The sequence below is a fragment of the Trichoplax adhaerens genome, genomic scaffold, assembly GCF_000150275.1.
Source record: "Trichoplax adhaerens TRIADscaffold_14 genomic scaffold, whole genome shotgun sequence".
Classification (NCBI taxonomy): Eukaryota; Metazoa; Placozoa; class Uniplacotomia; order Trichoplacea; family Trichoplacidae; genus Trichoplax; species Trichoplax adhaerens.
Window position 1 is genome coordinate 773493 of NW_002060956.1, and position 21277 is coordinate 794769.

Sequence of the window (21277 nt, forward strand, 5' to 3'; positions counted from 1 at the left end):
CAACATGGCCAATACAAAGTAGTCTAGAGCTATCCACTCCTCACAACTGGGGAGTGCCTTGATGTTGTGGCAGCTTGGTTTTAAGACGTTGAATAACCATATCGTCGATTTATTTTTTCGCCTTTCAACAACAGAATTTGGTTTATGAGGCTATATCAAAGTAATTTTCTTAGGATAAGCCAATCTGTTTAACGTAAATTTGATTTACTTTTACTTTGGTGTCGTGCAGTCAGTCACTGCCTTTCGACACTACTTTCTTCCTATTGACCTGTGTGGAGGCTTCAGTCTGCTTCACGATACAGTCAGTCACAGTATTGAAGTTTGGTAAAAGCGAACGGTCACACACGGCTGACGGGGGGGGGAACACGATCTGTGCCACTGTGCTAGTAGAGTACAGTATGAGAAACGAAGTGCTCAGTGCGATACCAGGGAATTCTCTGATCTAGACGCTATATTGTCCATTTGCTTGCATAGCACAGTATACAGCGGCCACACTGATTACACCTAGCACTTCAAATCCCTAACAATAAGTTTTTACAGTCAGCAACGACAATTTGGTAATGCTATTCTTCTTTCCTTTCCGAGAGTTGTGTGCGTAATATAGGACTTAGTATTAAAAGCGTTTTTTCCTGCGTTCTTTTGATACGTTGCAGTTCTGTACAGTATACTGTACTGTACTGTGACAATGAATTCATGATACAGTACAGTACTGTATATTAAACCCTTACTTTTACTTTGTACTGTAGCCGTTCGACTACTTGAACTAATGATTATGAAGAAATTAGACGTCGTACGCCAATTTGAATGACTGAACTATGTTGGTTAACTCTCTACTGATTGATGTATAATTTATCTAGGATAAAAAAATGATTTTTGTTCCAATTTTTCGGCTCAAAGTTTGGCGGCATACTGTACTGTACACTGTACAGTACAGTATGCTAGAAGCTTTTTTCTACCGTAGTCTGTACAGTACTGTACTATACTGCATCGATATAGAAAAGAAAAGAGAAAGAGATTGACTGAAACTCTGAAAGTGAAAAACGACCGTCCAAATGTGCACTACAGTACTGTACGGTAACCCAGAAGGCTTAGATAATACTGTGTGCCGTACGGTTCCATGTAGTCGGTCAATTTCTACAACAGCGCAAGACCACTTCAAGTCTTTCTCTTTCTACAGTACAAAAATCGTTCATCACATACTGTACTGTACTGTAGGTGATGTATCGTAGATATCGCAGCGCGAAACTTTTTGTTTTACAAAACTAAAAATTAACACTACAGTACGGGGATGCTTGTATCAAATATTGATGTTAACTCATGGATTGGACTTTTAAAAGATCCTTTTCAGGCTGCTTGGTTATAATACGCCACACTATTTGATTAAGATGGCACCGCATAGGTGAATAATGACTGGTAGATGTCAGCAGTCTACTAGCGACTACAAGAGAGTCTATTAGGTCTCTAGTGACTACTAAAGGCAGACAAAGTCCCTGATAGAAATAATTGTTGATATGCATTGCAATTTCTACTTTGGGACAGTAAACTAGTGTCTACGAATAGTCATCTTACTGTAAAAAAAGAATTTGGAAGATTCCGGTTGATTTGATAGATACTATCTATGTAAAGTTTTTATTTGGTTGGTAGATGTCAGCAGTCAGTACTAGGGACTACAAGAGAGTCTATTAGGGTCTCTAGTGACTACTAAAGGCAGACAAAGTCCCTGATAGAAATAATTGTTGATATGCATTGCAATTTCTACTTTGGGACAGCAAACTACAGTGTCTACCAATAGTCATCTTACTGTAAAAAAAGAATTTGGAAGATTCCGGTTGATTTAATAGGTATTATCTATGTAAAGTTTTTATTTGGTTGGTAGATGTCAGCAGTCAGTACTAGGGACTACAAGAGAGTCTATTAGGGTCTCTAGTGACTACTAAAGGCAGACAAAGTCCCTGATAAAAATAATTGATGTGCATTACAATTTCTACTTTGAGACAGCAAACTACAGTGTCTACCAATAGTCGTCTTACTGTAAAAAAAGAATTGAAGATTCCGGTCCATTTGATAGATAACATCTATGTAAAGTTTTTATTTACAGTTTCGAGATCAAGCATCGATCTCGGCTTACGATGCAGATCATAAATATCTTTAAATAAAAGACGATTTAAAGTAAAGTGTATTTATTACATTATCAATTACTATACTGTACTGAGATTTTATCTCTGTCGGTCAGAATAATTCCATGTAACGCAGTATTCCATAGAGCATGGAAGTAGTGTTTGTGAGATTTGCATAGAACACGATATACAGGATTATAGTAATAAATGAGAACATATGAGCAAGATTGGAATAAAGACTTTTGTTGAGAAATGTGGCTTTAAAAAAAGCCGTTTGTTTTAATTCTACAGCACGCTAACTGCTTTATTCATAAATTGGGAAATTAGTATTCCTGGGATTGGCTGGAACCCTTCTTGGAGCCGGCGATTGGTACTTTGCTCTTCTTGGGCAAAAGTACAGCCTGGATGTTAGGCAATACACCACCTTGGGCGATGGTGACTCCGCTCAAGAGTTTGTTCAATTCTTCATCATTTCTGATGGCCAATTGCAAGTGACGAGGAACAATTCTCTGTTTCTTGTTGTCGCGAGCGGCATTACCTGCCAATTCCAAGATTTCAGCAGCCAAGTATTCCATTACTGCTGCAAGGTAAACTGGAGCACCAGCACCAACACGTTCGGCATAGTTGCCTTTTCTCAACATTCTGTGTACACGACCGACAGGGAATTGTAGACCGGCACGAGTTGATCGAGATTTGGCCTTATTGCGAGCTTTTCCTCCTTTACCACGTCCAGACATGATGATTAGTAGATGATTGCAAGAATTCGATAATTACTGTGAACAATTTCGAATACATAACCAATTTGTCCAAAGATCATCCAATTTATACATTAAGGTCCGGATCGAAGAGAACCAATCACAGTTGATCACTAATTGGCTCCGATCAGGTCCGCAAATCCAGATCGAGCTGCCGGATCGAATTTGGATTGTGCGCACTGGTTCTAGATACGTTTTCGCGCTAAATACAATACTATACTGAGTGCAGTGGTAGTACTACTACAGTAATGCAATACGCGATGATGACTGCGAGAAACTTAACACATACAGACCGCTTTGCTGAGTACTGAGTGTACACTTGAAGCGGTACAGTATAGCTATGTACATTACTGTATTGTGTGAATGTGAAGTAAAGAGTTGTAAATTCTCCATAGCAGCAGATCCCATTTCTGACCTCGATTAATAAATTATTTTTATTATAGTATAGTAGTCCGCCACATTGGATCCTTCACTGTAGTTGATTTTAAGATTACCTTAAAGGTCGATTATTTCTAAAATATACTGATGTTCATGTAGTACTGTAGCCTATGTACTCATCGTGAAATTACGATATGTTGAAAACTTCCAGAGTCAAGCATGAGCTACAGCTATTGCAGCAGTTACTACCACAGGACATAATTTGCAAGCCAATCAATGATAGTTTGTGCGAATTCAAGGCCTCCATTGTTGGTCCACCAGCATCTCCGTACGCTGATGGAGTCTTCGATATCGAAGTGCGATTATCGGACAGGTATTCCACTTTTTCATGACAACAATTTACTATAATGACAATTCAGTTGTAGGATCAAGTGCATTAGACAGTTATGCTCGTAATTTAATGTTAGTGTAGTCACGTTAACCAGAATTAACGCTGCAGATTTATAGTCAATTTCAATTGATAAGATTATTTAATCGGTCTTGGTAATTCGACTATAGCCAACTGTGCGCCTCAAAGTTATAAATCCATATGTAGTTATTAGTCAGCACAGTACTGTATGTGCTAATCGTTGACAACTTGTAACTAGGTCACATTGCAATGCAAAGGCGCCTTGGTTTTGGATATTACATAGACAGTAAATTTAGATTGATCTGATTTTCCTACCAGGTATCCGTTTCAGCCACCATTAGTAAAATTTGCAACACCGATTTACCATCCCAATATCGATCAGAGTGGGAGAATATGCCTCGATCAGCTTAAAATGCCACCCGCGGTACTAGCTAGGCTCGAGCATAATGTTATACTCTTATCATTTAGTAGTGTATCTTAAATAATAAGAGAGTTTCTTAGATCGATAATGACAGTGGATTAGGCTCTCTGTACAGTACTGTATCTGACTGTAGTATTATTGGTAATGAATAGTCAAAAATTCAGTACAATATGTATGATAGTTGGCTGATTTACGTTCTTGAATATGAGATAACTTACGTATTTAAAGTTTAATCTTGTTTGTGATGAACGTGTACGATTAGGGGTGCTGGTCTCCATCGCTCAACATTGCTTCCGTACTTATTGCGGTTAAGCAGTTAATAAATGAAGCGAATCCTGATGATGGTCTTATGGCTGACATATCTGCACAGTACAAATCTGACCGTACAGAATTTAACGCTGTCGCTCGACAGTGGACAATAAAACATGCTATAGCAAAGGTAAGATGATACACAGTACATTGTTGTCATACACTTACATGTAATAGTATACAATTAATTTTATTATATTAATTTATCTTGAAAATGAAGGAGAATGATCCAACTAAGAAATTAGATGATAAATGCGAAAAAAGTGATGTAGATGCTAATGGACCTATCAACAGCAAAACTCAAGCAAGCATTGATACTGGTTGCAGCACTACCAGCACATCGAAAAGACTGCCGATGCAATTGTCCAAAAATGACAACAGTTTCATGGGCAGTAATAAAAGGCTAAAGCTAAGCTTAAAAGCAGCGCATAGAAATGCACAGGAATGATTGACTGCAATTAGCCTAACCAGTTTCAGAAAAGCAATTTGTAAATATTACAGAAATTTCGCACCTTATTTATGTAATGATGTATATTCTGCCATAAATCCTATTTATGTGCTAATATCTGTATATTGGTAATTGTCATGGTCATTTGAAGTCAGCTGTATAAAGATTGAAACCTAACTTTTTGGAAAATGTGCAATTGATTAGGTTTGGCATTTCTATAGCCTAGATTTATCATCTATTTCCAAAAATATACGTATATGTTGTAAACTCAAGAGTTTCGAGGTTTCATGCAGGATATGAGACGTACAGTATAGTAGTCATTCTTGAGTATCTCTATACACGTCTATATCATGCATATATACACTATTACAGTACTGTATGCAATTATTTTATTGGCAACAAGTATATAATACCAAATTATTCTAAAATAATGTAATAGCCAGAGCCTGAGATTGATCATTTCAAATTGATTTGTAAATAAAAGGAGAATTTTTGAAAGTCAAATGGTTGTATCTATAAAGCTACGTCAAAAACAAGTACAAATACCAGCATCATTGGTGTACCAACATACAACTGTAGCATGAACAGTAAATTGCTAGTATTGGTTAGGGAATGACTATGTGGAAATGTAGGCCAGACAGAAGGGGAAAATGACATGGTTTATGGTTATCATCCAAGTTGATCATCGATTATAATTTAATTTCATTTTTCAGGAAAATGAAGTCAAGCAGCTGACGAAAGTACATGCTGTAGTCAGCTCATTTACTGACGTTAGTAACATGACAGCTTCTTAATCGCGCTTGTCTATGGGATCCATTTCAAGTACCAAAAGCTTTGGATTTTTCCAAGCAATTACTATCGTCAGTGTGGATTTTTATGTATCCAGTAGGTCCTATTTTGCCAATGGAGCAGAGTAGAATTCTCCTTGGCATGATCTATGGTCAAATTCAAGCTCATCTTCATGATTGCTTGCTGACAATATCAGGCAACCCTACAGTACAGTACAGTAGTCTAGTGTACAGTACACTGTACTGTACTATACAGTACGGAAAGACTTACAGACTGTACTCTACTGTACAGTACAGTACAGTACGTCAGGTCTAACTCTACAGTACAGTACTACTACTACTAGTAGAGTACTGTAGTACTGTACTGTACTGTACTATACGGTATGGAAAGACTGACAGATTGTGCTATACTGTACTACTACTACTACTACTGTACAGAACTGTACTACTAGTAGAGGTTCCGGTACAGTACTATAAAAGGACGGTAGTACTGTACAGTAGTCTAGTGTACCTGTACATACACTGTACTGTACAGAAAGACTGACAGACTGTACTCTACTAGTGTACTACAGTACTAGTCGAGGTTCCGGTACAGTACAGTACTATAAAAAGACGGTAGTACTGTAGTCTAGTGTACTGTACTATACAGTGCGGAAAGACTGACAGACTTACTGTACACCGCCCCTATAGCAACTGTACTGCACTGAGAGAGAGTTTATTTGCGGTCAATCTTGGTTAGCGAATGACGTGAACGCTCAATGTAGAACCAATATGTCCTAAAGCAAGACACACCATGTTTACAGCTCGACTGATTTTTGGGCCATGATGAATATTTCCACCGTTTTACTTCGATTATTTCGACCCTTTATTTACTTATCTATTAGTATACGTTCTAGTTTGTCTATACTCGCGAGCTATGCTACTTCTCCATTGGTTATTGCAGCCATAGCCACCCTGGTAATCTTGATCATTTCTCACTTTTATTGGAGTAGTAGTAGTAGTAGTGGTGATGATCAGCAGAAGAAGACTAACGGTAATATCGATGATGCCACCGGTCCAAAAGCTACAACCAGGCGTAGTATGATAGGAGGGATTCCTGTATTGCTTGAAAAATTCATGAAACCTCAAGCCAAGGAAGATCTTATCCAAATAAAGATTAATAAACGAGTCGATGATGATGGCGAACGATGTGAATGGATTAACGCTGTCATTCGATGGTTTTATTTACAAGGACCTGATGTCAATCAATTGATTCAAGTATGGCTTGATGCTTTAAATTTAGAATTAGCCAAATTTAATCAGGTAAGAGGGTAGTGTACATTCTGCTTCATTTTTCTTCCTTTTTCAAATATCTTGTATTCAATGCAAAGACTACATCAATATGAGCAACTTTGCTTCAATCTCGTGTACGACATTAAAATGGCCAGGACTGGTCTACTGTCTCCCAATGATTTTGCAGTCATCAGCTTGATGGGTATACTTTTTTCATACATGTATCGCACATCGATCTTGAATATTGGCTAGGATTTGATCAATTTTTGCAAGTACAAGCAATAAATTGAATACAACATCATGACACTCATTTGCCCATATAGGTGGTGTATATATACTTTTCCTTACACGTAGCCAATATCTTTGTCCATTGTAGAATTATGGATCGGGATTTAAAACGGTAGATTGTAACATTACTTCTACAATCACACATAATATATCGTCAAGGGTGAGATTGCATTAAATTACTTCAAGACTAATACCAATGCAAAGTAGGGACTACTCGACTAATCTCTATCATACAAGACAGCTCTATATCCGATCAATTTCTAGCTTCTACCTCAAATTCCCTGCAATCCGTACTTTAGCCCAACTATCCTATCCAGTTACTGCTAACTCAAGTCTTGGATAGCATCAAGTTGTAGTCTTAAAATGCAATCGTCATGATTGCTGAAACAGAATATACTCACTCTTAAGGAATTGACCTTTACATTCTTAGCACGCTTTGTTCAAATTTTTAATCCAACTGAATGGATCAAATGAAATCCTTCATGCCTTTCAATGTTTGATTTCATTTTGGGGGGATAGACATAGCCGCGCTTTTACTACTATCCACTATAGTCGTATTAAAATAAATGTCTGCATGTGTACAATGCCATCTATTACACATATTCAAGTTAAAGCCCAAGTCTTCTCCTTTATTCTCATCTGCGCTTGTAGTTCTAATAACAATAATGCATAGCCTGCCTATTTTTTGGCTAGTATAGTACTTCAATTAATTCAGTATCGAATACAATAGTATATTCTTATTTTAATTCTATTGATTGATTCTTGTTGCAACCTATTCAGCTCGTGCAACATTAATTAACTAACGAATTTTAAAATTAATCAATTATGATAATCTATATGATCTTTAGAGCTAAATGGACAAGTTCATAATTTTTACATATATCACAGTTTCTTTACTATTCATTTTTCAAAGGAGTTCAACAGTAATCAGAAAATTGTACTGATCTAAATCAATTTTATCAGTTTTACCGACAGTAGGACTTTTTCTACTGAGATAGTGTAGTACAGTACGTATTGTTGTTCATGACCAATATAACGAATATAAGAGGAAACAAATCTTAGCCGATGTTCGGTAAATCACCTTCTATATGAAACATGAGCTAAGAATCGATTTATGTAGAAAGCATTACATCTATCGATTAATAAAGTGCATAAAATTGATACTCCAACTGCTCGGACTTTTAAATTTGGTAAACTGTACAGCACTACAATGTAAATACCGATATGCAGGTAAGATGGAGTCAATTATTTGCTGTTAATAGAAAGATGTTAGAATGACGATTAAGTCTATTTCATCGCAAAAATGATTTACTTTCATCATTTTTATATTATAATTTTAAAATGGAAGACAATGATTGAAAAATTTCATCCTTCAATTTATTCATCATCCGGGGGACTACTACTAAAACTCGCTGTTACTGTTATTAGACTTTGGAATATTTTTGACAAATATTTTCTGCAATTAATTAATTGAATACATTGTGAAAAAGAAGCATTCTAGATAATTGAATGAATTGTAGCAATGCAAGACAGTTAGATGTTGTTATTAATAATAACAAATGTAGCTATACATGAGCACTGTACGAACTGTAAAAATTATTATGCGCGTAAATGCAAATCATTTTAATTTACCAAAGTTAGTATATGGATTTTTTAGCTTTTTGAAAATTTATACAGCTTTTTGCTGAAAACTGAGTTGTGAATATCTTCAAAAATTCATCGTCATAGCTACTAATGTCCACCGATTTTAAAAGATTTTTGCCAATCAACATTAATATAGACTTTCTTTCACTAATCCATAGTTGATCGAGTACGTTGTCTCGTTCTTCTTTCATAAATAACTCGTTGTACTAGTACAGTAGATACAAATATACTATACACATATATCTATCGCATAAATAATAAAATTGTTTATTGCTGACCAACATATACATCTAATTGTTATATTTAGATTGAATAAAAACCAATTATAAGCCTAGATCTATAATATAAAGTATAAATACGATTGTATAAAATTGTCAGAAATGTATCAAATCAATATTCAGCCAAATAATGGCTATCACACTAGTATACGAGTACGTTGTACATTGGCACCTTGACTTCTTATAGCCTAGAATTTCTTGTCTACGATTTGTCTTTATTTACCAACTCAATGATTACAGGTGTATCCTATGTTTGTTATAACTAACCAGTATCGCACGAGTTTCGATTACCAAAATCATTTGTTTCCAAATTATTCTTAACTCATCGGTGTGTATTAATTTCTAGCAATTTACCACTACGATACATTAATAAGGTTAGGGCATTTCTTCATGTACTTTATCATGAGTGCTCGATCATGATTTTAGTAATCACCTATACAAAAACATAAATAAATTAACGATTGTGTTACAGAATATTTAAATTAGGCGTCTTGTCATCGCTGCTTAATTGTTGTTGCAGCGACAACATTTATGTAAAGCTGACGAAGTATTGCTTAGACGGTAGAAATAAGTCTTATCTTAGTACTTCTCATCAGTGTGGAATACGAGTAAGTTGCGAAATCTTGCTCTTTGCTAACACTGAATATTTTTTTAATCTATAATGAGTAATGAGTAAAAATAGATCAGTACAATTTATATTCTTGATCCTGCAATAAGGGAAAAGATACGCATAACGGTAAATAGTGTAAAAATAGATCAATGTCCTACAATGATTTATTCATCTCTATGGATATTACATGTTATTCAAAAAAGTTATTTACTCTTATTCTATTATCACATTGCAATAAGTAAAATAGATTAATGTGATGCGCTATATATTTCTTATATCAAGCATGTATTGTAATGCGTAAATAATGCATGTCTACATACGTATGTGCATATCGTATTTCTATTTCGTTATTGCTTTTACTAGTCTAGCCCATGATAAAACATTAAGGGCTGATTTATTTTTAATTGTCATGTTTGCACAATAACGTTATTGAGTATCCAATAAGGGCACTATGTACGATTATTACTTTCTTAATTAATTTTTATTCTGCTATTGTATTATTTGTATCCAAAGTGTAAGAGTTATCATTTAATGAAACTATGACGAGAAGTTCATATCCTATAACAACTTTAATTAATAATTTAGGTCTCAATAAAGTCACTTTTAGTAAGAATATTAGAACCTTTAATAGCTTACAGTTATGTAGTTACCCATTTTAGACAAAGTTAGGTACAGGGTAGGATAAATGGTATTGGCGACATATAACCAGTAACTTTATAGTTTGCAAACTTGAATTCACCAACTTTTTTCAGGCCTTTATACTTGACTTTTTTGTGTATTATACGCATGTCAAGTTTTATGATGCGGTATAATATCATTCATATGTGGTATCTAAAATCTGCTGATCAATATTATTGTGTTTAAATGGATATCTTGACATGATGAGAAAAGATAGATAACTGATGAGTTATTTCATGAACGATTGCTGGAGATATCATTCTATTTTTATTAGAATCAGACTTTTTGCGTTGTAATTAAATATCTGATAGATGAATTATAAATATTATAGAGTCTTAATAGCAAGTTGCCCTAAGCAGTATTTAAACCATCGCATATCTTATGCAACAATCCATGAATTTAATTAATCAACTTTAATTGAAAAAGTAATTCATGCTAATTTGCAATATTTTTTCTCTCGTCTTGATTTCAGTCTAGTGATATCGAATTAAAAATCGATCGTTTGCATCAAAATACCTTGCCTCCTACAATCGAAAGTATTAAAAGTATATCAGGAGCACGAGATGCTATGGTGAGTCTAATTTGCTATTACTTTAAGTTAATTATGTTTGTAGGTCACTTTGGGCTATTGTAACTTTAATGTTTAATTTCGAAGTCGGAATTAACCTGTACATCTCAAAAATTTTTCTTTCAGGAATTAGCAATACAAATTAAAACAGATGAATTAGGTTTCATTATTAACGTTAGCAGTAAAGATTATGATAATGTCCTATATAACGTTCTTGTAAAAGCGATAACGACTAAGGTAAATTTACTTCACTTGACTTTATTATTATTATAAAATTACATTAACGTGGACAATATATTTTTAGACAGATTTTGTTCACATCCACCTAAGATACCAGACGTTAATATCTATGTTGCTTCTGTTACATATTATATAAGTAACACTTGTTATTATTACTTTATGAAAGGCTATTTTACAATTAATTGTTATCGATGGCTGTCTAAATGTACGGATGGTAATGGCTGACGAATTCGAAGCAAAAATTGAAGTCCGAGCAAAAGATCTACCTGTATGATATATATTAGTGTTATAAAGTAGTGATGTTATATAACAGACAAGTATACAATTTGCCTAAAATTAATTTACAACTGAATCTAATCTATAGGAAGATACAATTAGTGAACATTTACTAGATTCCATCCGTTGTGCTGTAAAAGATGTTGTACTAAATGCTGTACCAACAGTAATTCTAAAAAATCCACTTGTAACAAGTCCTCCAATCAATTCACAATTTAAGGTATATTCAATAAATTTTTGAAATCAAAGAAAAATCTGATAATGGTCATTTCTAACTTCAATAGTTTGATCAACTGAAAAGTCGAAGAGAATCACTACGGACGGTACCAGTAGATGGGCGCATAATTATAACAGGTTAGTTTCATCGTTGTTTTGTATTCTTTCAAATGCCTTAAACTTTACTCTATTCATTTCATATTTTTTTTCCGTAGTTATTTCTGCGTGTGGGCTAATTGCTAAACATAATCACGGTAATGCTTATATATGGTTTCTATCAGAATTGCCACTAATAGTAGATCATACTGTCTTATAATCGCTTCTGATTGTAATCACTTAGATATAACAAAAACTAAATATTGTCATCAAAATTATTTTCAGGTCATAGCTGCCCTTATTGCGTTATTAAAATGGATTCTACTGTTTATAGAACTAAAATTGTGCGATTAACAGCGGATCCCGTATTTAATGAGCATTTTGTCTTGTATGTATTGCCATTAGTTTAATTCTTATCCTAGACGATAGCATCAGTGAATATGTCATGATCTATTTGATTTATATTTTATAGCGAGACAAATAGCAAGAGTGGAGATATTACTTTTGATATGTATAGCAGTGATACGCTGGCAAAAGGTAGAACAAAAGCTTTTCCATTCAAACACCAAGTTATCTACTTTGCATTGATGTGCCAACATTACACCATTTAGATACTTTTCTTGGGCGCACATCTGTATCCTTATTAGCAATTCAAGCTTCAGAAGGTCAAATGCATGCAAAACTTCCATTATCTGGTTTAAAACCGAATGATAATATTACTGGTTATTTAAATGTTGAGGTTTGTTGATAATATAATTATTTTAACAAAACATATGCTTAATATATCATACTGAATAAGAGTACTCGAAATTGGTACTCTCTCAACTTATGTTACGATGTTAACATCAATTATAATTATTATTCTGATATTAAATAATTCTTATGTTACTAGTATTCTTTTAAGCCTGTTGTTGCTGCTAATGGTTCTGCTATTCCGACGAATAAGTTAGAAATACCTCCCAGAAGTCGAAGTTAGTTACAAAATAGTGGCGATGTAATTCGTTTATGTTGGTTTATTATGTCGATTGTAATGATTGTAATTCTAAATGCAGGAAATTCGCAGTCAGAAGTTTCGATTTGTTCATCTTATGGGGGTATCCAGTTCGATATTACTGATACGTCCACAAAGACTTTAGCCAAGTCTGAAATTGATAACGTTAGTGTCAAAAGTCAAGCTGATACCGATAAGAACAGCGTCGATGATCAAGAAAAGGATAAAGATAGACATAATGTAGATTATTCTCAGGGAATTGGTGCGTAACATTATCCTATTTAAAGTTATAGATGTACGTGATTAAGATTAATTTTAATAATTTGTTTCTATCGATGAGTAGGTTTTACCATTCCTAAGGATCGTAGTACTGGTAATTTTTTGAAACGTGCATTTTCAACTCGTAAGAAAAAAGTACGCGATTCGACTGTAAATAGTAACTCTAATATGTTGTCTAAGCCGAATGAAGTTGTAGTCCCTGACATGGGTCGACCCATGAGCCATACATCCCTAGATAAACTCAATAAAGGTTCAATAGCTTCTTCTGCAAATAGCCATGATCAAGTTAGCGTTCTCTCTAACACAAGTATGAGCTGTTGATGAATCATTTAATTGACATTTGTTGATTGTAGATATTATTGTGTTATGAAATATTATTATTGAATGCTCGTTTAACGCTTGTATGATACCATAGGTTCGATTAACAAAGCTATGTCTAAACTTAGTTATTCACCAAACGGGTATTCATCACTTGTGATGGAAACAACAGAAAATGACAGACCAAGGTAAATTTAAATATATTCTTATTATGTAATTTGTTTCATAATGTCTGAGATGCAGCTGATGTTGTTGCTGTTTTTTTAACTTACTAGATACTACTTAATTCCTTTAAATATGGAACGAGATAAATCTTACAATATCTCCGGCATTAAGCTCCACGTCTACAATGATCACGTTTTTACAGCTGTTCACTTTGCAACGTACGAACTTCGTATATAAGCCTATATTTCCACTTAGGTTATATAATATAGAACTAACTAAGGAACTAATGAAGAATTTTTACCATTAATTATAATTAGACCCGTTGAATGCAGTGTCTGCAATAGACAACTATCAAGGCGAATTGGAAAACAAGGTTATCAATGCAGAGGTATATTAGTCTGTAATAATTACTTCAAATATCTTCAATATATAGATCATCGTGTAACATTGATATTTTAGGCTTAAAATTTGGTAGCTTATGTTGGATTTGAAATTTAATATGTAAGGTGATAATTTTCTGTTTTTATCTTTTATTGCTTTACTTAAAGATTGCAATTTAATTTGCCATAAGCACTGTCACTATCGGGTTACAAATTTGTGCCCGTCCAGTACCGTATCACAGATGGATATGTAAGTTCTAAAATTTTATGAGCGTAATATTTCAATAAAATTTACAATTGACGAGACATAATCTTATCGTAAATTGTAGTCTGCACTTGCATGATAGGTATTCATGTACGTAAGAAGAAAAACTGAATGTATAGTAATATTTTTATACCGATATTGTTTTAGGGTTATCCTCCAAAAAGGGAACGATCATAATTTAAGTTTATAATAGATTCCTGACAATTTTATTTCGTTCAAAGAAGACTAGTTGTATTACAGTAACGAGGCTTAATGGTCACTGTATTGATTGGTTTAAGTAAAAACGGTTTAATACAGATATGCGACAACTGTAGCCAGTTGGTGTCTGTCAACATTTCATTTAAGTATTCATGTTTATTGGTACACTAAAGTTTTAGATAAATCCAGCACTATTCATATAGCATGTGTAAGATTATATCTTGTATATGTTTTAGTTAGATACTGCGATCTTTTTATGGCGATATAATTTGACCTGATACAGAATTTTTTTGCTATTATTGCAAGGCTATGTTATGAGATTTATCAATAGACTTTCGCGATGGAGAAAGTAACCATTTACTTCGACGAGTAGCGCAATAATTAAATTCTTCGTTTCTTATATGAAATATTAATTATATGTATGTATGTGCTTTGATTTAAGTTATGTTATGGATGCGAACTTGTTGTTTATTATTATTTTTAGGTACAACATTTAGATTTCGAATTAATTATATATACAATTGAGTACAGATATTCTTTGCATGAAGTCTTTGCTATCGGTAAATGTTAGTGCTTCGAGCTTGTTGGACATGAACATTACTGGATTGATTATTTCGAGTTTTGGATTCGATTTTTATACGTGTTCCGTACAAGGACGGACTGCATATCCAGAATGGTTACTTAAAAGTCTGACGGAATATGCATAAAATAAAAGACCTTGAAATGAAATCTCATAGGCTAACTTGTCTGCTATGCTAGTAAATTATACTGCGAGATAATGTTGGCAAATCTCTTTCTAAAATTTAGAAAGTCCATTGGATTAGTTGGTAGTTAATGTGCCATACCGTAGTAGGTGAAAATGTAACAATTAAGAACTTCGTTATCTTCATATGCTACATGTGAATGCGATAGACGCATATCCAAAAAATACAAAAACTAGTTGTGGTATTATGCCAAGTAATACACTTATGACTGAACAAGGGTTATTGATTGGATTGGATATTAAGTTCGCTAGGTACAGTACAAGGAAGATATCGAATGATTAAATGAAATTATTATTGAAGAGTCTACAATGGGCATGTTGATTCTAACATTTTAGACTTATAAAGTATACTCAGAAATCCATAATCATTATACCGTATTGCGGTATCTAGGCGAAACTTAGAGTTTTTCTTTTATCTCTATCAATCTTACCCCATTCGACTAAGAAATACTTAATACAGTACAATAAATTTATAATATCTCGAGATTATTCAATTTCTACATCCTAGATATTACGAGTATGTTTATATATCGATATAAGCAGTTACGCTACCTTACTTTGTTTGCGCAATAAACATTATAAGCAAAGTATTGAAGCATTAACCAACACGATTTACCATTGCTGTGTACAGCATTGAACCTTCATTATTAGTATACAGCTTTCCTTGATATTCAAAATGAAGAGAAAGCAAATACGTATTTAACGAATTCATTTTATTTATTAAGTTTTCATTTTTTTTCATTTTTTCAGCAAAACTATGAATTTTACAACGCATAAAAGCCATATTTCTTATTTTTCTCATTGGTACTCCATTACAGCAAACCTGTAGATAATTTTAACATGAATCATAGGATGATATACAGTGATCGATAAAGTCCTTACAACTTGTCATCCATTCTAGGTTAAAAAGCCGTACATTGTCAAGATAGGCTAGACTACAGCTCTATTCTACTTTGGAAGAATGATGCAATGTCAAATTACAAACAGAGGAAATCTCTTCGAATACATTACAGTCCGTTTACGGTTAGAAAAAATTCATAGTGCTTAATATTGTTGCGCAGTGTGAAAACGGTCGTTGTTAAGAAAATTGAATGAGATTGAGTTAAAGCTTGCTTTGAAAATTAATTAGCCTTGCATATTGATGGCGTCTTACTATCTACCGTGTGATATCCTTGCAAACCAGTCTATACTCAAGAAGAATAACCATCCGCGATATTGAGACATCAAATAGAACATGAGTGTTCACTATTCTTCATTATATTAATAGAGTATTACTTTTCAAATTCGAATTTTGGAAATTCGGTTAAATTTCCGCCACCGAAACGATTTTGAATTCTCACAAGTTCATCAGCCATTCGCCTTTCCTCCTCGGATGTTACATCGACGAATCCGCCACCAGCTGTTTTCTTCTTCTGATTGTATTCCTTTAATTTCTCAATAAACAGCTGCTTAATAGGATCGATTTTTTGAGCATTTTTATTAGAGCCTAAGACCATTCCACTGGAGGCGATATAACGTCCAACCAGTAATCTACCACTTGAAAGAGTGCTGATTTGACTCTGGATTTTAACCAACCGCAACGCCATGACAGTTTTTACTGCAAACCAGAAAAGGGCGACACGAGCCTTAGCCTCTTCGGAGCTTTATTTACGCATGCGCTAACGGATACACTACGAAGACGGTACGATACCGCAGAGCCGCTTCTATTTTCCACCTTGCTCAAAATAGCAATAAGGAATTCACTCATTGCTTAGTGTGGTCCTAGACTCTTTTTTTAACCTGTACCGGTACGATGGGATAACTGCGCATGACTTCTGGGTATCTACAGTCTACAGTACAGTGCAGTACAGTAGAAATCTGCGGTACAGACTTACGCCGGACGGATGGGTGGTACAGTACAGTACTGCCATAAGTTGCCAGTACTGCACATTGACTATACAAAACACTATAAAGGCAAGCACGGTTTGCAAGCAATCGCCTGATTGATTTACTAAACTTTGCTTGCCAAGTGACAAACTGCTATGACTGTAATATGGATAAGGAAATTTTAGTTATCGATGGAGCTTGTGGAACCGAGCTACAACGGCTTGGTTACGATGTCGATGTAAGCTATGCTACTAACTTTATTCATTTATTAAATAGGGAAAGACCTCATCAAGTAACTGTACTTTGTAGCAATGACTGGTGCAGTTGAAAATATAACTGCTACAGTACTGTAATCGAAAGCAAGCGTGGACCACTAGAAGAAAGCTGGACGTGGCGCTCAGACCCTTCGGGTGGACGGATGTTTGTTATACGATAGGCAGAAATGGCGAAAATAGTAACTTGGTATGGGATCGTCTGGATCTGTTTTCTTATTCACTGCTATTAATTTAAAAGCATGTTATCATCTTATGTTGACTGCTTTCAAGCAGAAATTAGTAAAAGTGAACAGGATTCAATGTAATATTACTTAATGTAGAAAATATAAGTTAATTACTGAATCGAGCATCTACATACTGAAGCAATAACAAATGTAAAGTGTTTGCAACATTCTTTAATGATAGGTAGTTGAAGTATCCGTCGGTCCTGTCCACGTTTTCTTCTACTGGGTCCATGTTGAATGCTAATATGCCTGTCCTTGTTGATCTCAGTATTGTAGTTTTTTGAATTAAATATAATTATTATAGGCGGTTTCCTTCATTATTCAAATAGAAGATGATAGGATTCATATATGGAGGGATTTCTTTTCAATTTCTTTGCAATAAAATTGTTTAGGCAGATCCCCTATGGAGTGCAAGCTTATTGCTTACAAATCCCCAAGTTATCAAAGATTTACATACCAGGTACAGCTTACAAAAATGGTAGACCATAGTTTAACTCATTATAGTACAGTATATTACCAATTCCAGAAAGTATATCATCATACACTTCAATATCAATCAAGAAGTAATACTGTACTATGTTATAATAAGCCAATTATTATAACTGACTACATGAATAACCGATTACCTTCATTGGTCCATCAATATCACCACTGGTATTATCAGATAATATAATAGCTAAAATGCGACATTTCTGCATGACAAATATCTAAAAATGATGATATAAGTGATCGTTATCATGGTGCGAGATACCTTGTATAGCTCATCAAATATTTTCATAAACTTTATGTTATCAATTTTAAACAGTAAATATCCGCTATGATATCGTATTTATTCGCACTAGCCTGCACCTCATATTCGATATCAATAAAATTTTGGATTTAAATTTTGCAGGTGATATATAATTATATAATCAGATGTATTATTTTCGTTTACCATAGCTACTTAAATGCTGGGGCAGATATCATTTTAACTGCTACGTATCAGGTATGCTATGTCTATGAAATAGAGTGGATACGAAATATTTGAACTAAGATTAAGTCATACAGTACGCGCCAAATAGTTATACCATATCATGATTATAGCATACTGTACTAATAGTATATCATCTGATTTCATACTGATTGCTAGCATGCATGCGGTATTTCTGGAAAAAATATCAAATTTTAGGACAATCTTGCATACTTAATTACTGCATTAATAGCATAGTGCAAAACATATTTCTATAAATTATCCCATTTTATCCAGGCTAGCATTCCTGGATTGGTACAATATGCTGATTTAACAGAAGCTTCTGCCTCCGCAGTTATTGCGATGGCTGTGCGACTTGCCATTGAAGCCCGCGACGAATTTTGGGCAGAACAAAAGGTTAAGGAGTAACTAGTTTATCAAAAATAGTAGTGAAATTATCTGTAGTAGAAGGTGTTTCCAATGTAAAAGTTCGGATTTATAACTTCTTCATTGAATATTTTACTTACACGAATAATATTGTTGTTTTGGTACTTGTAGGCTTGTAACAAAAATGGTACATTATTTAATCAACATCAATATAGTATTAACATAGCAAGATTAGACTTATAAAACATTAGCTGAATTCAAGATGGTATGGTAAAAGTATCGTATCGCTTATACATTCATCATGCAGTTAGACGCCCAAAGCCTCTGGTTGTTGGCTCAGTCGGCCCGTTTGGTGCTTGCCAGCATGATGGCTCTGAGTTTCATGGTCGTTATACAGATGAAATGACCATTGAAGTACGCATCGAATATAATTATAGCTAAGATTATTACTTTAACAGCAAATGATACGTAAGAAGTTGAAATAATTTCGTGAAAAGCTATAAATAAATTATTCTGAATTAAATGTTAATGTCACATTATTAGGAGTTAAAGCAGTGGCATAAACCGAGAATCATGGAATTAATACAAAACGGAGTAGATCTTATTGCTTTCGAGACCATCCCAGCAGAGGTTTAAATATTATGCATTATTAATTATGCCGATGTTGCATGTAGATGATACAAATGACACTATAATACTACAGAATACCTAGTAAACTGTATAAGTGATAAGTGTGATGAATTACTTCACAGAAAGAGGCGATCGCATTAATACAGGTACTAGAGACATTTAGAGGTGTGAAGGCATGGCTATCGTTCGTCTGTAAGGTACCATAAAAAGCTGATCATAATATATATAAAGTTAGCAGTTTTCTTTATATTTAAGTTATTGTCATTAATACAACTGTGGTTGATATGTTTATAGGATGATTTACATTTAAACCATGGAGAGCTATTTGCTGATGTGATGGAGCGATTCCGAAATCATAACCAAGTAGGTTTTCTTTTACTTTGCAACTTTGCACAGTGTATTGTAATTATAATGAAAACATCTAAATACCTGAATAATATCAACATAGATTGTTGCAATTGGAACTAACTGTACGAATCCTCAAAATGTTGACGTAAGAATCGTCTAATATTATTGCAGAGTTAGAGAAATTACAATACTCTTTGTCTGACGATTTCTTATCTATTACCAGAATCTTATTCAATCCTGCAAAAGATTAGATGCTTACGATAAGCCATTTATAGCATATCCTAACAGTGGCGAATCTTGGAGTGTTGACAGGTGTATTAGATGAGATGCGACCCTAACATAATTATACTTTAAGCACATCGAGCTATTAAACTATCTATAGTACGTTATTACACTTGATAAATATTTTACTTTTATTTGACCAAATTTTAGATGGGATCCGACAATTCCACCAGTCGAATTGAGTGATTATGTACAAAGGTGGATAAAGAATGGAATTAGATGGATAGGTTAAAAGAGACTTGCATATTTTTTCTCGGTGATTACTTTTGTATTTACGCATTACAATCATTCTACGATTTTTAGGTGGTTGTTGCAGAACTACCCCATCAGATATTCTAAAGATTCGAAATAAAGTCGATGGAATTCCGAAATTAAAGGAATCCAAAAGTCTAATCTGATACAGGAATAATTCCTACGTAAATGTCACCACTGTACTCTATGGCCATATACATCACGTCGGTATAACTAATTAATTGATCGTTTGCATCTATTTCGATGCTATCAAGAAAACAGCACATATTTTCACGCTAATATTTATCGAAATGACATTGTGTAATTACAGTAATATCTATATAGATATCTATATAGTATTCTTTATGTTCATAAACTACTATAAATAGGCGGCAAAATCGGTAACTAAAAATTTTAATAATCTAGACTTAGCATCAACATCTTGTATCACAATCTTGTACTTTTTGTAGTTTTGTTAAATATCAGTAATTATCTCCTATAGCATAAAACGTAACACCTGGGCATAAAAAGTAATTTCTTTGATGTTATATTTTAAAGCAAGAGACATAACAAAATTATTCAACAACAGATTGAAATTTAAAATATTTACCCGGTATTATAAGACCGAGAATATAGATTTATAAGTTATAAATCGGTTGTATCCATAAAGATTTTTTAAAGCTATCTAAACGCAAGTATAGTATAAATTATTATATTCAATCATTTCAATAATTACGTAGCTTTGCATAACTTTATAATATATAAAGCCGAGACTAGTATTGAATTATAAAATCTACAACATTGGCTATTTATGAAAGGCATATGCCGTATATCATTGAAAGAGAAATTCAATCAATTTTAATAGGCTGTACAATCTAATAAATAAATTTTTAGTATTGAATTATTATAAACTACAATAAAAATGAAGCAATCGT

At 33.8% G+C, this 21277-nt stretch overlaps 6 protein-coding genes across 6 annotated transcripts; 4 read left to right on the plus strand and 2 right to left on the minus strand.

Annotated features, from left to right (window-relative positions):
* Positions 1–2073: 2073 nt before the first annotated feature.
* Positions 2074–2854, minus strand: TRIADDRAFT_64252 (uncharacterized protein; the record flags this gene model as incomplete). The annotated part of the gene is made up of 1 exon (XM_002116238.1): positions 2074–2854. One exon carries the CDS (start codon positions 2852–2854, stop codon positions 2441–2443), a length of 414 nt encoding a protein of 137 aa, XP_002116274.1. The 3' UTR covers positions 2074–2440.
* A 590-nt stretch (positions 2855–3444) lies between these two features.
* Positions 3445–4528, plus strand: TRIADDRAFT_30629 (uncharacterized protein; the record flags this gene model as incomplete). The annotated part of the gene is made up of 3 exons (XM_002116143.1): positions 3445–3623; positions 3978–4083; positions 4343–4528. The coding sequence occupies 3 exons, from the start codon at positions 3445–3447 to the stop codon at positions 4526–4528; spliced, it is 471 nt and encodes a 156-aa protein (XP_002116179.1).
* A 1922-nt stretch (positions 4529–6450) lies between these two features.
* Positions 6451–7659, plus strand: TRIADDRAFT_60200 (uncharacterized protein; the record flags this gene model as incomplete). Its single annotated transcript, XM_002116144.1, has 3 exons — positions 6451–6927; positions 7274–7345; positions 7576–7659. 3 exons carry the CDS (start codon positions 6451–6453, stop codon positions 7657–7659), a joined length of 633 nt encoding a protein of 210 aa, XP_002116180.1.
* A 1578-nt stretch (positions 7660–9237) lies between these two features.
* TRIADDRAFT_60201 (uncharacterized protein) lies at positions 9238–14035 on the plus strand (the record flags this gene model as incomplete). The annotated part of the gene is made up of 16 exons (XM_002116145.1): positions 9238–9260; positions 9628–9715; positions 10868–10966; positions 11090–11200; positions 11370–11471; positions 11568–11699; positions 11764–11833; positions 11911–11949; positions 12077–12179; positions 12264–12328; positions 12403–12530; positions 12684–12762; positions 12844–13044; positions 13126–13368; positions 13477–13567; positions 13978–14035. The coding sequence occupies 16 exons, from the start codon at positions 9238–9240 to the stop codon at positions 14033–14035; spliced, it is 1632 nt and encodes a 543-aa protein (XP_002116181.1).
* Positions 14036–15853: 1818 nt separating this feature from the next.
* TRIADDRAFT_38228 (expressed hypothetical protein) lies at positions 15854–16646 on the minus strand (the record flags this gene model as incomplete). Its single annotated transcript, XM_002116239.1, has 1 exon — positions 15854–16646. One exon carries the CDS (start codon positions 16644–16646, stop codon positions 16422–16424), a length of 225 nt encoding a protein of 74 aa, XP_002116275.1. The 3' UTR covers positions 15854–16421.
* Positions 16647–17182: 536 nt separating this feature from the next.
* Positions 17183–20509, plus strand: TRIADDRAFT_60203 (uncharacterized protein; the record flags this gene model as incomplete). The annotated part of the gene is made up of 13 exons (XM_002116146.1): positions 17183–17254; positions 17908–17975; positions 18455–18500; positions 18762–18881; positions 19023–19038; positions 19159–19265; positions 19395–19481; positions 19604–19678; positions 19776–19844; positions 19930–19974; positions 20053–20141; positions 20262–20338; positions 20415–20509. The coding sequence occupies 13 exons, from the start codon at positions 17183–17185 to the stop codon at positions 20507–20509; spliced, it is 966 nt and encodes a 321-aa protein (XP_002116182.1).
* Positions 20510–21277: the final 768 nt, after the last annotated feature.